At 40.9% G+C, this 14,730-nt stretch overlaps 2 protein-coding genes across 16 annotated transcripts in view; one reads left to right on the forward strand and one right to left on the reverse strand.

Moving 5' to 3' along the window:
- The window catches only part of LOC141782758 (activin receptor type-1-like), a 201,142-nt gene that overhangs the window by 22,962 nt on the left and 163,450 nt on the right, over window positions 1-14,730 (forward strand). The gene's annotated exons all lie outside the window — the stretch shown is intronic.
- pkp4 (plakophilin 4) overlaps window positions 1-14,730 on the reverse strand; it is a 101,862-nt gene that overhangs the window by 7,183 nt on the left and 79,949 nt on the right. For all 15 annotated transcript variants that reach the window (XM_074659425.1, XM_074659421.1, XM_074659420.1 and 12 more), the window contains 6 exons: window positions 6,208-6,391; window positions 4,367-4,484; window positions 3,520-3,711; window positions 2,444-2,617; window positions 2,048-2,198; window positions 307-496 (listed from right to left, as the gene is read on the reverse strand). In XM_074659425.1, coding sequence (XP_074515526.1) covers window positions 307-496; window positions 2,048-2,198; window positions 2,444-2,617; window positions 3,520-3,711; window positions 4,367-4,484; window positions 6,208-6,391 — 1,009 coding nt within the window. The remainder of the gene's footprint in view (window positions 1-306; window positions 497-2,047; window positions 2,199-2,443; window positions 2,618-3,519; window positions 3,712-4,366; window positions 4,485-6,207; window positions 6,392-14,730) is intronic.

Genomic DNA, 14,730 nt, shown 5'->3' on the forward strand with positions numbered 1-14,730 from the left:
AATAGCTGCTGGTCCATCGTTCCACAGGGACATAAAACCTCAATGCACACGAACCACCTTCCCTGTGGCTATGGCTTCTCCTTCCCTGAGCATTTAAATGTGTGTGACCTTAAATGTGGAAGTGTTTGTGTAAAACTCCCACTGTCCAATGTCCAGGACAGCCCGTACAGCCCAGCCACATATGGCTGATGACTGTTTGCGTGTTCTCGCTGTTCATTTGAGCATGTGCACATGTTAGCGAGTCAAGTTTGCATCAGTGTGTACTTTACACATCCCCACCAAAAAAGGACAAAGGTGGAAGCCCACCTGTCTCTGCCTTTGGTGATGTTGACCAGCTTCTCGATGCCGCCCGTGTCGGCCAAGGCCTTAGCGTTCTCCATGTTTTTGCTGGTGACCTCGTGCAGGGTGCAACAGATGGCCGCCACCGTCTCGTCTGACAGCAGGGTGGTGTTCCCCCCGGGGAGACGGTTGACCAGGTCCCTCATTGCATACTTCCCTGAGAGATAAAGGAGGAGGATATGAGATGTGAGACATGCAGCTAACGCATCATGATGTACTGTGTTTGCAGCAGGTTTGTGAGACATACATTTATTTTCCCATGTTACATAATCTAAGTGACCTAAACTACTGTATATTCTGTTCTCTCTATATCATGAATGATGTATTCATTCTGCCGGAGGCTGCAGTGAGGTAGGCAGTTTTCCTAAATGACATTGCGTTATCATCACAAGGACGTCGGCGTGTGAGCATCCTGGTGTTAAAAAAGGGATTGTTTCCCCTATCTCTCCTTCAGCAGAGCAGCCGAGCTGAAGGACCTGAATACATGCAGCATAAACTCCCTCCCCCCACCACCACCACCACAAGCACCTTAAACACAACACTGCAACTCCTCCCCCATCTGCCTACAGGCGTCACCCCTGCATTGCTGGAACTGCAACTCCTCATTAATTCCACACAGAGAGCACATAAAAACTTGTGTTTCATTAAATGAGACTGTTTTGTGGAACAAAACGGGCTGGAGTGAGATGAAATGAAAAGTGATAAGCCGTAGTAAAAATGTTCACAAAATGCACTGGTTTTGTTTCTGAATTTAATAGTAAAATAAAGATTTTAAACACATTGTTTAACAGTGTTCATGCCGTCAGTAGCTATATCATGCGAAGCGTGAAACTGTTTGGGACGTAATGTGTTGAATACACATTAATTTACACTCAAATGTCTTGCATTGCCCGTTGTGTATCAGTATAATTCTGATACATGTTGTACAAGTTGCCAAAGGATCCTACTGTATATACCTCCCTATAAATCCTATATAGTTCCATACTGAGAAATTAGATAAAGTATTTGTAATGCATATCAACATATTATAGTTCTGTTTTATGCTGCGTTTGTGCATGTAGCCAAGATGAACCCATTAACAGCATGGTTTATCAGTGCAGCAATGAGCTACATTGTTAACTAGAACAAAGCCATGGTAAAAAGAACAGCATTAAAGAGGACCTATTATGCTTTTGTGCTTTTCCCCCCATTTCCTTTAGAGTGTTACATAAAAGTTACAAAGCCCACAGTCCACGCCAAAGGGAGTTACTCTCCCCCACAGAAACACTGCTCCTGAACTGGCTGCAACGCCTTGCTTGAAGTCCCGCCTTTTCTTCTGTAACGTGGTTCACCAAGTAACACATTTGCATAATACCTATTTATCCTCTTTCGCGACAGGCTAGTATGACATCGTTGGTACCAATGGATTCTTTAGGTTTTCTAGTTTGATATGATACCAGTATCTTCACTCTAGCTTTAAAACTAAGTCAGCTACACCTAAAAATCCCAAGTTGTGTTAATGTGTGGCGTTAAAACAAATTTGTGTTAACACGTTATTATCGCGTTAACTTTGACAGCCCTAATAGAAACCAAAAATACAAGTATGCACCTGAAAAAAATAAGCATAATAGGTCCTCTTTAAGGATCCTCATATTCGTGTATCATCTTATTCAACTCATCAGAATCAATTACAGTCTGAAATGTGAGTTGTTTTGACAGTGTGACTGACCTATGAGCTCCTTGTTCCTGACATCCAGCGCCATGTTTCTCAGAGCGGTGGCGACCGAACTCACCACCCTGTCGTTATCCATCCGCAGCAGCTCCACTAGGATGGGCAGCCCCTTCTCCTTACGCACCGCTGCACGGATGTATGCTGCAAACTGTACATAGAAAAAGCATTAAACCTTCAAAAAGGGTCTGGACGCCACACGGGGAAAATGGTGCACATTTTAACGTGTGTGATTCCAAGTGTAAAACTGACATCAGCTCTGACTGACGCAGAGGAGGTGAGCTGTTAAATCCTTTTTAACCAGTTGAATAGATGCTTTGTCTCCTAGGGTATCAGTGTATATAAAAAAAAGGAGAATGTGTATATTTGTTTGTGTGTACACAAACATTACCGTACCTTCCAGTTGCCAGCTGACAGGTTCTGAAGGGACCCGGCGGCGCCCTCCAGAGTGGCGGGATTCGAGCTCTCAGCCAGCAGTGTCAAGTAAGGCTTCACCACCGAAGGGTGCCACAGCATCTCTGCCCCCTTGGGAGACTTGGAGAAGCCGGGGATGGGTCCCACACCGTCCCACTGAACAAACAACCACAGTGTTTAGTCAGGCTTACATATAGGTTCTGATGCAGAAAAACCGAAGTAGACATTTAGAGGACAGTAACAGGGCAGCAGTTGAGAGGTATGGGTGGGACCGTTCAGGTGTTATTTTACCTATTATATATTAAAAAGGTACCAGTAACCTAACTCAGCAGTTGCATGACATGATCATTGCATGTATTTTGGATATATTTATATTTATTGGTATATCTTGATAATATATCCCACTTCACTTGTATTTTTTATGCATTTCATTACATACATTAGGCCTACATACCACATACATTTCCAGTTTGCACATAAATGTAATTTGGTTAATAAAGAAGTTGTATGTAGCTATTGATACAAATCAAATAGTACATATAATATTGCATATATGCTACAATAAAACCAACTGAAAATATATGATATGAAATTGGATAATGAGAAGGAACACCAAAGGCATTTTCAGTGCTGTTTTCTCAGCTTTCCGCTAGCTGTTCTGTGTTACACAGAGACGCAGTAACACGGGTGATCAGGAGTGCGCACCTAGACTCACCAGGATGTGGCGGAACGCTAAAGAAGTAAGGGTACTCAGAAGTGCCAGTACTCAGTACTGGGGAGTACCGGCCCATTTCAGGCACTGAGTATATTGTTGCATGATATAACATAATTGTAAATTTAGATTTTTTTCTTTTCGTAAAGATGTTGCTATACACAATGAAGCACAAACAGGTTACGACTACATAGTTTTCCACCTGGTCTGTTCTTCTTGCGTCATTTTCCCTCCAAAAAATCCATTAACGTTGGACATACATGTTGCATAAATGTGGACAATTCAAACTCGTTGCTGATATGAATGCTGTTCTGAGCCTCTATTTAAAAAAAAGCACCACACTCACTGTGTCTTCCTGCAAGCTCTTTTTCTTCTTCTTTTTCTTCCTGCCCCAGCAGCTGGAATCCACCTCTTTACTGGGCGACTCGCTGCCCAGTAAGCCGTCCAGCTCCTGGCCTCCTATCTGTCGGGTCGGCGGCAGCTCCAGCTCCAGGCGATACGACAGGTTCCTCAGAGTGCAAATACAGTTCTCCACAATCTGATGGCGTGACAGAAGGAGACGGGGATTCGGGTGGGTAGTTAGTTACAGTATAGCAGCGACTTTCTAAAATCACCATGACAAAAGCTACAATACTATAAACTCTGCAGCACGCTACACTATCTATAGCCAATGTGTGGTACACAGGCCACAGGCCGGCTATCTGTGGCGTTACAAATCGATTTGTTATGGAATCCGAGGGTCTCCAGTTAGAAAGATGATCTGGACCAGAGCAAATGGATTTTATACCACGCCGTTTGAGTTCTGGGACAGCTCTGCCTCACAGAATGTCAATGAGCATATATGTTGGACAATATTAAGGGGCCCAGTTCCCAGGGGATCTCTACTTTACAGATGAGTCTTTTACAGTACACAGATGCATGTCTGAGACATCTGATTTAATTTCTACTGATACCATAGAGAAATGTTAAGATACTGTACACCAGGTGAATGAGCTAGTGTATCTGGATCTGAATGTTGTTGTGCATGTGTGAGTTTTGCTTTGGGTGATAAAGTATGGCGGTCATTCCGACACAGGCAATAAAATTATTCAAACAGGGTTAAGTGGGATTTTTCCCCAGAGCCTCTTATCATGTGGCAGCATGTTTTCCTCCTGGCTAGTGTGTACAGTGTGTGTGTGTGTTTTAGTGCGTACCTTGCTGTCGAAGTCAGAGGTGTTTACACAGGCTTTGATGACGTAAAGTAGTGAGTCAACCAGGCCCTCACAAACGCGCATCTGTTTTCTGGCCTCCTCACCGGCTGAACTCAGGTTCCTTTTGAAAAGCACATCACAAACACACTTATTTATTTGTGTGTGTGTGTGTGTGATTCGGGGCTTTGCTCAACAAACAAATGAGCATACGCAAATACACAAAATGACAGCTGTGTGTGTGTGTGTCCCAGTTGAGTGTGTAATGTGGGATTTGCCATCCCCATAGACCATCCATAATGTATGAAGTGTGTGTGTGGTCTGACTGAAGTCATTATAGCACTTTGCTGAGTAAATAAGGAACTAACTACACACAGTCATATATATGCATGTATGCACACACACACACACACACACACACACACACACACACACACACACACACACACACACACACACACACACACACACACACACACACACACACACACACACACACACACACACACACACACACACACACACACACACACACACACACACACACACACACACACACACACACACACACACACACACACCTGGCTTTTACCAATTAAAGGCTAAACGCTACTTGCAGCAGCAGCACAATGTGTTCAAAGGAAGACGCAGCCGGAGAGAAAATGGGAATATTACATCACTGACTGTAATAATCTATGAAATGATGATGACTTTCAAACAGAGACGAGACAGGTCAAAATCATAGATATTTGACTAAAACAAGCACAATTACCAGAGTTTATGTCATTTTTCTTTTGGTGTTGTATATTAAAATCATTATTTATGACAAAATACACACCGTTCTGATACTGGTAGCCATGTTACTCTCTATTGATCTCGTTTTTTTTGTTTATGTTTGTGGTTGGTCACTCCAGTGTTATATTTTGGTAACACTTTATAAAAAAACATCGTTAATAAATGGTAAATTGATAGCTAATTAAACTTAGTTAATAAATATTTTACTGTTAACAAACAATGAAATGATAATTAATGTTTGTTAATTATTAGTAATGCTATAAATTCTGTTATTTTATCATTAATTTAATATTAAATAATTAGTTTATAAATTATATATTGTATCATAGCTGATAGAAGACAATAACAATTACATTCCTACATTAATTTATTAACAGTTTATTGTCGTATACATTATAACATTTTATATACTATATTAAGTATTCATTAATAATTACTAAATGATTTGTAAACCTACAAAAACATTTTGTAAAACATTTATAAACATTATGTAGATAGGCGGTATTAACTAAATCTAAATAAATAATGTTTATAGATGCTTCACAAAGTATTTAATAACCATTTATCAAGGTATCATAATCGTTAGTTGCAACTTCATAAGAGCCATCCAAGTAATGTTTATAGATGGTTTACAAACTATTTATTAACCATTAACAAAGTGTTACAAAAGTCTGGTCTATCTATGTAATGTTAATACATGTTTTACAAACAATTTCTTAAAGGTTTCCAAATCATTTTGTAATCATTAACAAATACTTAATATAGTATATAAAATGTTGTGTGTGCAACAATAAACTGTTAAAATAACATAAATTATAGCTTTACTAATAATTAATAAAAAATATTAATTATCATTTCATGGTTTGTTAACAGTAAAATATCTATTAACTAAATTTTAACCATTTATAAATGATGGTTATTATACTGTAAAGTGTATATTTCCTTCAAAGACAACATTAACACACACTATGAGCTAACTCCCCACTAGGTGTAATAGAGCCAGTTGTCCACATGGAGGTGCTGGTGCCCAGTGTGCTCATCAGGTGGTTTACCTCAGACAGCCCGAGGTGTTCCTCAGCACCAGCGAGGAGTGGAACTTCAGCTTGTGGTCGTCATCGAAGGTGGAGCTGCTCCATCCGGAGTGAGGGATGATCACAGTGTTGGTCAGAGTCATTAAGGCGTCCCGAATGATTGTCATCTTGATGGCGTCGCATGACGACAGGTTCCACAGCACCCCTGTGGGAGACACCAGCACGCAAACAAAGGCATTGAGAAGCAGGCACCGGTTATGTCAGCTGTCATGTTCAGTTAGGGGTGACCCAACAGAGACCCAACCAGTTGGGCTTTTAATAGCTCAGCGTGTGTGTGTGTGGATGATATGTGTCCACAAACACACACAAAAAATACTCCTCTTCCCAAATGAAACAACAGCTCGAGCATCAAGGCATCAAACGTTCACATCAAATTTCATCTGGGCAGAATATCCTCCGGGTGAAGATTATTTGAAACATAAAATAAGAAAGAAGACGGGGCGAGGATCCATATGGCATAGGCTCAGTCATTTGAAATGAAGTATAAATAATGTAAAGGATTTAGAAATGATGCCATCAATTTTACCCAATTCAAATATACTTTTGGTAACCACTGATAATTATGCGCAGTCCTGGCAGGCTTTGATGCTGCATCTGTCAAGGATTAGCCAGCATGTAGCATGTTCTTCTAATTAGACGCCTCTTGCTGCGAGGCTTACTGACTTGAGCAGGGCACCAGCAACCTGGGGAGGAGGAGGCCAAAGCTGCACGAGCTGGAATCTACTGTAAAAGGCAAAAGGGTAAACACATGGCTGATACTCCAAAAGTGCAGCTGCAACAAAACTACAGAGTGCATGTAAAGTATGCATGTGTGCTAGTGGTTGCTTCATGACTTATACATCATGTTTGTGTCCAATTTTCCAACTGTTTTTGCTCCACTACTTCTAACCTTGGTTTGTAAATGCAGAACAAAATGCATGACCTAAAGAGCAGGGCAAGCTATTACACTGAACTCTGTGTGGGTGTGTATCTGCACCTCGTATACGAGGACGCCTCAGTTGGAGAGGTCAAAGATAATGATTAGCTTCCCTGACTTCTTCTCTCTTAACCTCACTTTTTATTTCCTCAGCACGCCGTTCCCCCGCTCTCTAATTGAACCAATGGAGACGATAATAGTCTATAATACAGCCCAGGAGCCCAATTCAGTCGCACTGCTGGCTGGTAAGAAGCTATATAGACAGATACGTGTCTGCCAAGAAGTGTCTCTGGCAGTCATTTAATCAACAGCCATTTCACTTACTACCACATCAAAGTACTTTAAAAAACATTAAAATCCTTGAGTGAACTTTCATTTTTATATCAAGACGACACTGAGAATTAAAGCAGCAGTAGGCAAGATTGGAGCAAATATGATTACAAAAAGCTATTTTTATAAAACCATGTTGAGATCTATCAAGGAAATACCAAGCACTTCTAACCAGCCGGAGCACAGCCAATAAGAACGCTCTCTCTCTGAAATTACCTGTGATTGGCCAAAGTCTCCCGTCACAGGCTAGATTTTCTAAAGCCTGAAAACAGAGCCATGAGGAGGTGCAGAAGTCTAGTTATCTCTGAGAACACTTGAATTATAATATGCTGAAAGGTTATTATGTAATTTTTGTCCAATAATGCCAAAAACGTTCTGCCTACTGACGCTTTAAGTGATCTTTGTCTCTCTAAAGTTAACATGTAGCGTGTGCTTCTTATCAGAGATTACCAGCACCGTGTGTGGAGCTGCATGCATCAGATGGGGGGTAAAGTCTCGGCTCTACTCTGGCAGTGGGATACATTTCAATCAAATCCCTCTGTGGTGATCGAGCTCGGCTTCTTGCGCAAGCACGTTCAGCCCTGTGTTTGCCTTTCTCACGAGATACTGGAACACACAAGGATCGCCCTGAAATGGGACCGCTAATGCAGTGATAACAAAAAATTCTCACGCCTGCTGACCAACTTCCTTGGTCCTTTTTTTAACTCCACAACTCAACTTTAGTTCCTCCACACCCGCTCTAATGTCAATTTGTAGAAATGAAACATTCTCTGTCTGATTCAGACTGGTCCTGTGGAGGCGGTGGCACGCCAGAGAAAGCAACAGGCGAAATTCACTGAGGTGTGACTGACAACGCTGTCAGTGGTGCAACACCGGCGGCAATAAGTCATATCTGACAGGACAGTCGGAGCAGACCTGTGTGTGTGCTCTGCTTATGTCCTCAGGTGCCTTGGCCTGGCTTTGAAACTGACCCAATGTAAACACTGTTGTGACACCAGGGCAGATAGTCGATCCAGAGCTAAACTCCAGAGAGCATGAGGAGGGAGAGGCTCAATACAGAGACAGAGAAAAATGAAAAAATATATGAAGCTGGACAGATTGTCTTGAACAGCTGTTGAAGCATTGATCCAAGAGCTAACTGAAATGGAAACTGGACGGACATTTCTCTTGACTTGAGGTTGCTCAGCTGTGGCGGGTATGTTTTGGGGTTTTGATGCGATACAGAGAGGGAAAATGTCAGAAGATCATTGATCAGGAATTAAATGGCCAGAAAGGATTGGATTTGTATGACTGCAGTCTAAGGGCCGGGTTATGCAAGAAAAGAAGTGGTTCATACTAGATCTAAAAATTAGTCGACTAATCGATTAGAAAAATGATCGCCAACTATTTTGATTATCCATTAATCTTTTTTTCATGCAAAAATGTCAGAAAATGCAGTTTTCAGGCCCTCAAATATGGATATTTCTTGTTTTTCTTTATTTTACATCATATTAAACAGGATATCTTTGGGTAACAAGACATTTACCTTGGACTTTGAGAAACTGGGAAGGACATTTGATACTATTTTCTGACATTTTTATAGACAAAACGATTACTCGATTAATCTAGAAAATAATCGGAAGATTAATCAATAATGTGTCATCCGACCGCGTCCGATGTCAAAAGTGTTTTTAGCTGTTTCGAACGGCCACACTCGAAGGCGAGCTGAAAAGCTGGCTGTCATAGAGGAGGAGAGATACAGTAATGGCACACAATTTCAGACAGTCTCTCCTGGTTTCCAAAGCCGTTTGGCCATCCGAAAAGCAATTGTGATTGAGTATACTGGCGCCTCAAGGGCCCTGTCACACGACGCCAGTGGTCTGCTGGGTGTCAGGACCATTGGGCCATCATTGAGTGGGTTGTTGATGATCGCTGCCTGTTGAGTTTGCAGCACTGTTGGTGTTAAACACCACCATTCACCAGTTTTGGATGTAGAAAAAAATCAATAATGTCAGCCCTTTATCGTAATTGTTTCATGTTTTTCACCTCCGTCTTTGCACAACTTTTTATTAGACATACTCTCATTCATATTACAAGCATACATACCATACCATACATAACATACAAGCGTTTCATTTTCCTATTAGTGAAGAGAGACAGGAAACGAGGGCAGAGAGAGATCTATAACACACAACATGGGGTGATAAACTATTTCCCAAGTCTGCAGTGCTGGTTCATTGAAGCTGACTTTCTGTGTCAGGGCCAAAAGTTCACACCATCTACCCGACAATCAAACTGTCACAACTATCACAACACTGATCGTACAAACCTGTTTCCGTCCCTCCCAGTATTTTTCTCTTTGTTTGTATTTTTCTGATGATTTGGATTACAGTTGGTCATAAATACATATCAGACCCCTAGCTGTCAAAGTGTACCAAAGAGTACAACACTGTTTTCTACGAATGTCATCCAAACATTTTTAGCTTATACAGTCAGCTGAACTCATCTTATAATTAAAGTCACTCTAATAACAACTAGGTTCTGTGTGACTCTAATCAGTCCAAAAAAGACACGTGCTAACTTTTTTCAATATGGTACATGAATACTTTACTACAGGGGTCTCAAACCTTTATTCCTCTGAAAGCTAATTTGACAAAATGAAAGTGGCTGAGAGCTACTCATAGCACCAAGTTGTGAGGTTACAGTGCCAATAACAGACATCATTTCTGTCTTACTTTTATAGTCCTTTTAATAACGTTTCAGCCACCGCAGTCATCACCTCTATTACAGTATACAGCGCTCTTTGTGTTTCGTTAGGATGTGTGCCACTAAACGAAGTCTCTGTTGCTGTGTTAGCCATCTTTGTCAGTTTGGTAAAGAAAGACTGTTGGCTTTTGTTTTCAGAGTCTTTACCTTCTCTGTTCGTAGACTGCTACCGCTGCAAATGAGACGCACACATTTGTCATTCACATTCATGACAAAAAAACCTCTGTTACCCATTCCTCAGGAAAATAGTAGCCTATGCTTTTTGCCTTTTATTGGCCTGGCTATTTTCTGGGGTCATTGTCAAATACAGTGCGCTTGCTACTCTGCGACTAATATTGTCGATTAATTGACAGCTGATTGGAAAATAATCATTTTGTGTCAGAAGGGGGCGGGACGTCTGTGAACTAGATTGGATAGAAATTTAAACAGGTTTGCAAAGTGACTTTGTGTTTTTGAAATGTAAACTTTGAACCTTTAACAACCTACTCAGACACAGCGAGCTACTTGTAGCAATCTACTTGTTGGAGACCCCTGGTTTATTATATCATTCATCCTCAAAGGTGTCTCATTTACATGTCACTGTGAAACCAAAAAGCTGCTCGTTTTTCCTCAGTAGAGTTACCACAGTGCATTTTTCCACTTTTAATGACACAATGCTAGCAGTGTCTCCATGCTCCAAGGCCAAACACACACTGCAACTCTCTCTCTCTCTAATAGACACAAAGACTGAACTGATCTTTTGTTGGTCGGTTTCCAAAATGTCTGACTGCTCCTCTGGTCTTTGTGTCTTAAACCACAGGTCAGCATGTCATCGACTGTCAGGTGCAGTAACTGGGTGGGCATTTAGTTAATTCTGTGAAAAGCTGCTGATCGTTCAGAAACTGCCAAATTTATTAACCTTTCAATATTTGGGAGCCGAACTGTAAACCTATCAATGCTGAATCGACTAAACCTCAGACAAGCGGCTTGGTGTGGATGTCTGAGGCTAGTGGGCATTTCTCATTTTCTCTCTCGTGCAGTTGGAAGTCGGTGCATTGCTGCTTGCTGCTATAATGGATTTATTTTTGGATCAAATTCAGTTTCTCATTTTTCATTTGATCAAAAGGTCTCAACCTCCTTATTCTTTGTTCTCAAACAAAACAAACACAGCAATCGATGCAAACACTGGGCAAGAGGGTCTGTGTGTGTTGACGCTACTTTGTTCATCTTTGTGGAAATTGGAAGAAGTTTAACTTTTTCAAAGTGGTTATTAGTTTGATAAACTGGAACAAATAAAAATGGTTAAAGTGCGACATATCTCAAGTTCACCGGTTTCCAAAAAAGTATGTTTTTGATGAGTTGATTAGCGTTAAAATATGTAATCTTCATCCCGTGTTTTGTTTTATCTTCCACTGTTCTGTTTGTAGATCTGCAGGTTTAGAGCTGTAAAAACAAGTTTTAATCTTACGGAGTTTGCCATGTTGTTAAGGTGCAGCTGACTCCAAAATGTAATTGAATTTGGCATGTTCACAAATGGCATCAAATACAGCACTGTGAGCAAATACCAGCAGACTCGCTGCGACTCGTAATCTCCACACCAGAAGGAGAAGTTTATGAGTTGTAATGAATGAATATATAGAAACAAAGACTTTAACAAGCTCCAGTATGTGTAACTAGTTACAGGTGAGTAACCCACCTGTTCAAACTCGCCTATTTTTTATCTGTTTATGTATCATTTTATCTTTGTAAGGTTTCCTTGGGTGTCCTGAAAGGCGCCACCAAATAAAATGTATTATTATTATTATTACTATTTTATATGTAAAAGGAGACGAGGAGTTTCTTAAGTTCATTGCCTAACCAAACTAGATCCAGATATTTGTCTTTTCTAGCAACAGATGAGGAGTTTAGATGAGGTGGTGAGTGCATGCCGGCCAAATTGATGAGTGACTCTTTTTATTTGACAAAATATTTTTTCTGTAAGAAAGAATTATCTTTAAATACACTCAGTCATACTAACGGCAACACACTCTCAAAAGCTCGAACACAATGAAATCATGATTAAGACTATATGGTAGAGTTTGCCAAAGTTAAATGGAGCCATGTAATATTTAACAAAAGGTAACAAAACCTAGCTTTTGTGTGTACGTGCTACTTTCAGGTGTCCCCCAGTATCGGAGTTGATGACAGTGAGTTTTGGCCTTTTTGATCTGAGGGGCTGTTTCCAGGACGGAGCAATAAGCACAGCAGCTGCTGGGAGACGAGGCAGGTAAAGGAGCCTAGATCGCTCTGTGTGTCCCCACGACACGACCTCTGACCTGGAGCAGGGGGTGGCCTGTTCCTGCAGCTACTTCTAATGAAGCACAGGTGACACCTGGACCTCCCAGCAGAGACGAGACGGAGCCGCTGACACCACGGGAGCCCCGGCGCTTCTTAAGCTAAGTTCTGGCTGGAAACCTCCCCGGCTCCAACAACACTGTTGCTGCTTTCAAAGGTGTTCTAATTCATTTATCTACAACATTGCTCAAACAGGGCTTTACGAGTAGAAAAGAGCTGCTGGTGAGTGAATGATTCCTGTCTGCTCCACTCAAAGCTTTAGTGTGGGATGCCCTTGTCATCCAGCTGAAAGCCCTTTATGTGGATTGTTCTCATCAGCCGTAATTAACCAGAGGTGATGCAGCACTTCTGACCTTTTCTAATTGCTGCCCATCCTGGGCCCTGCACTACAATTAGCCGCAGCAGCAGGCTAGTCGGGCAAAAACTTAAACAGAGCTCACATTAAAGCTGCTTACTCTGGTTGGGCAACACGTCTCTGTAACCTTTTGAAATGTGAATGATGGGAGCGGAAGACATTTCAGTGGTTATCAGCCATTTACTCCCGTGTACTTAATTATTCAAGTGACAATTTGGAAGACAAATTATGCTCTTTTAAGATGTTGATCCTTTGGTATGTGTTACTAAAGACAATCCCCCCCAGACAATGTCCGTGTTCGTACTCTGACTGTATTGTTTTCCTTTGGGGGGGGGCTGCTGGACTGTAACCCGAGACCATATTAGAGCGGGGGCAGGAGTCGAGCTCAAGCAGCTGACTCAGCCACCTGGGAGCCAAATGTCTTGGCTTGCGTATTCCTGTAGTGCTCCACCCTGATCCTAAACAACATGGATTTATACCCTGTTTGCCGAGCTTAGGCAACACACAAACACGACTCAGCTGCACACAGTGCAATGCAGAGAGGAGGAGACTGACAAGCAGACTGTCAGCGACAGTTGTTTTCAGACAGAGATGGAGCTAAATCCCTCCGCAGCCTATGAATCCTTTGCATATAACATAAGCAGTAGTGACAGCAGTGGCAGCAACTTAAGGAAAAGCCTCTATGACAATCGTAATCTTAGGATAGACCTCAGTAAAGCAGTCTGTTTAACTGTTTAGTCAGAGTATTTTATGTTTCACCATGACATGAAGCACCAGAAAACCACAAGTTACATCAAGAGTCATAAGCAAACAAACCAACCAACACAGTACTACTGTATAACAATCTGGCATAAAACACCTCCAGGTTTGTCAGGTAAATAATTCAGCATCTTCTGCACAATGATCCTGTCTTGCTGTAACCTCCTAAGGATCTGATTCTCTATGAGAGCAGTTAGAGTGACCCAAAACAATAATGTTGCAGGCTGGACAGCTACACAATGAGCTGAAACTCGCTATAAAAGTCTGGAAAGTTAAGGGGAGCTGCAGATTCAGGTGAAAATTATCTGTAGGTTCATCACTATAAGCTCCGCCTCTCACATTGTTACACTGTCATTTGATTTGGGTATAAAAAAAATTAAGGCTGTAACTAACGATGATTTTTATTGTCGATTAATTTGTCAATTTTTTCCCGATTAATCGATTAGTTGTTTGGTCTATAAAATGTCAGAAAATTATGAAAAATCAGTGTTTACCAAAGCCCAAAATGACGTCCTCAAATGTCTCTTTTGTCCACAACTCAAAGATATTCAGTTTACTGTCATAGAGGAGCAAAGAAAACAGAAAACATTCACATTTAAGAAGCTGGAATCAGAGAATTTGTACTTTTTTTTTTCAATTAATTGATTATCAAAATATTGGCAATTAATTCAATAGTTCACAACTAATTTATTAATAGTTGCAGCTCTAGTAAAAATATCAATTATTACTGCTTTCAGTTATTCAGAAGCGTCAAACATTCTCTGATTCCAGCTTCTTAAATGTGAATATTTTCTGGTTTCTTTGCTCCTCTATGACAGTAAACTGAATATATTTGAGTTGTGGACAAAACGAGGCATTTGAATAAATGTGGACTTGTTAAATGTGACTATTTGTTTTTTTCCCTCTGTTTTAAATGAGTGAAAATTGAATATATTTGGGTTTTGGACTGCTGTTTGGAACAGGAACAAGCGATGTGAAGAGGCAACTTTGAACTCGGGAAAATTGGCCATTTTTGTTTCACTATTTCCTGAAATCTTTACAGATTAAATTCATCGATAATTAAATA

This window comes from Sebastes fasciatus, chromosome 14 (assembly GCF_043250625.1).
Source record: "Sebastes fasciatus isolate fSebFas1 chromosome 14, fSebFas1.pri, whole genome shotgun sequence".
In the NCBI taxonomy this organism is placed as follows: domain Eukaryota; kingdom Metazoa; phylum Chordata; class Actinopteri; order Perciformes; family Sebastidae; genus Sebastes; species Sebastes fasciatus.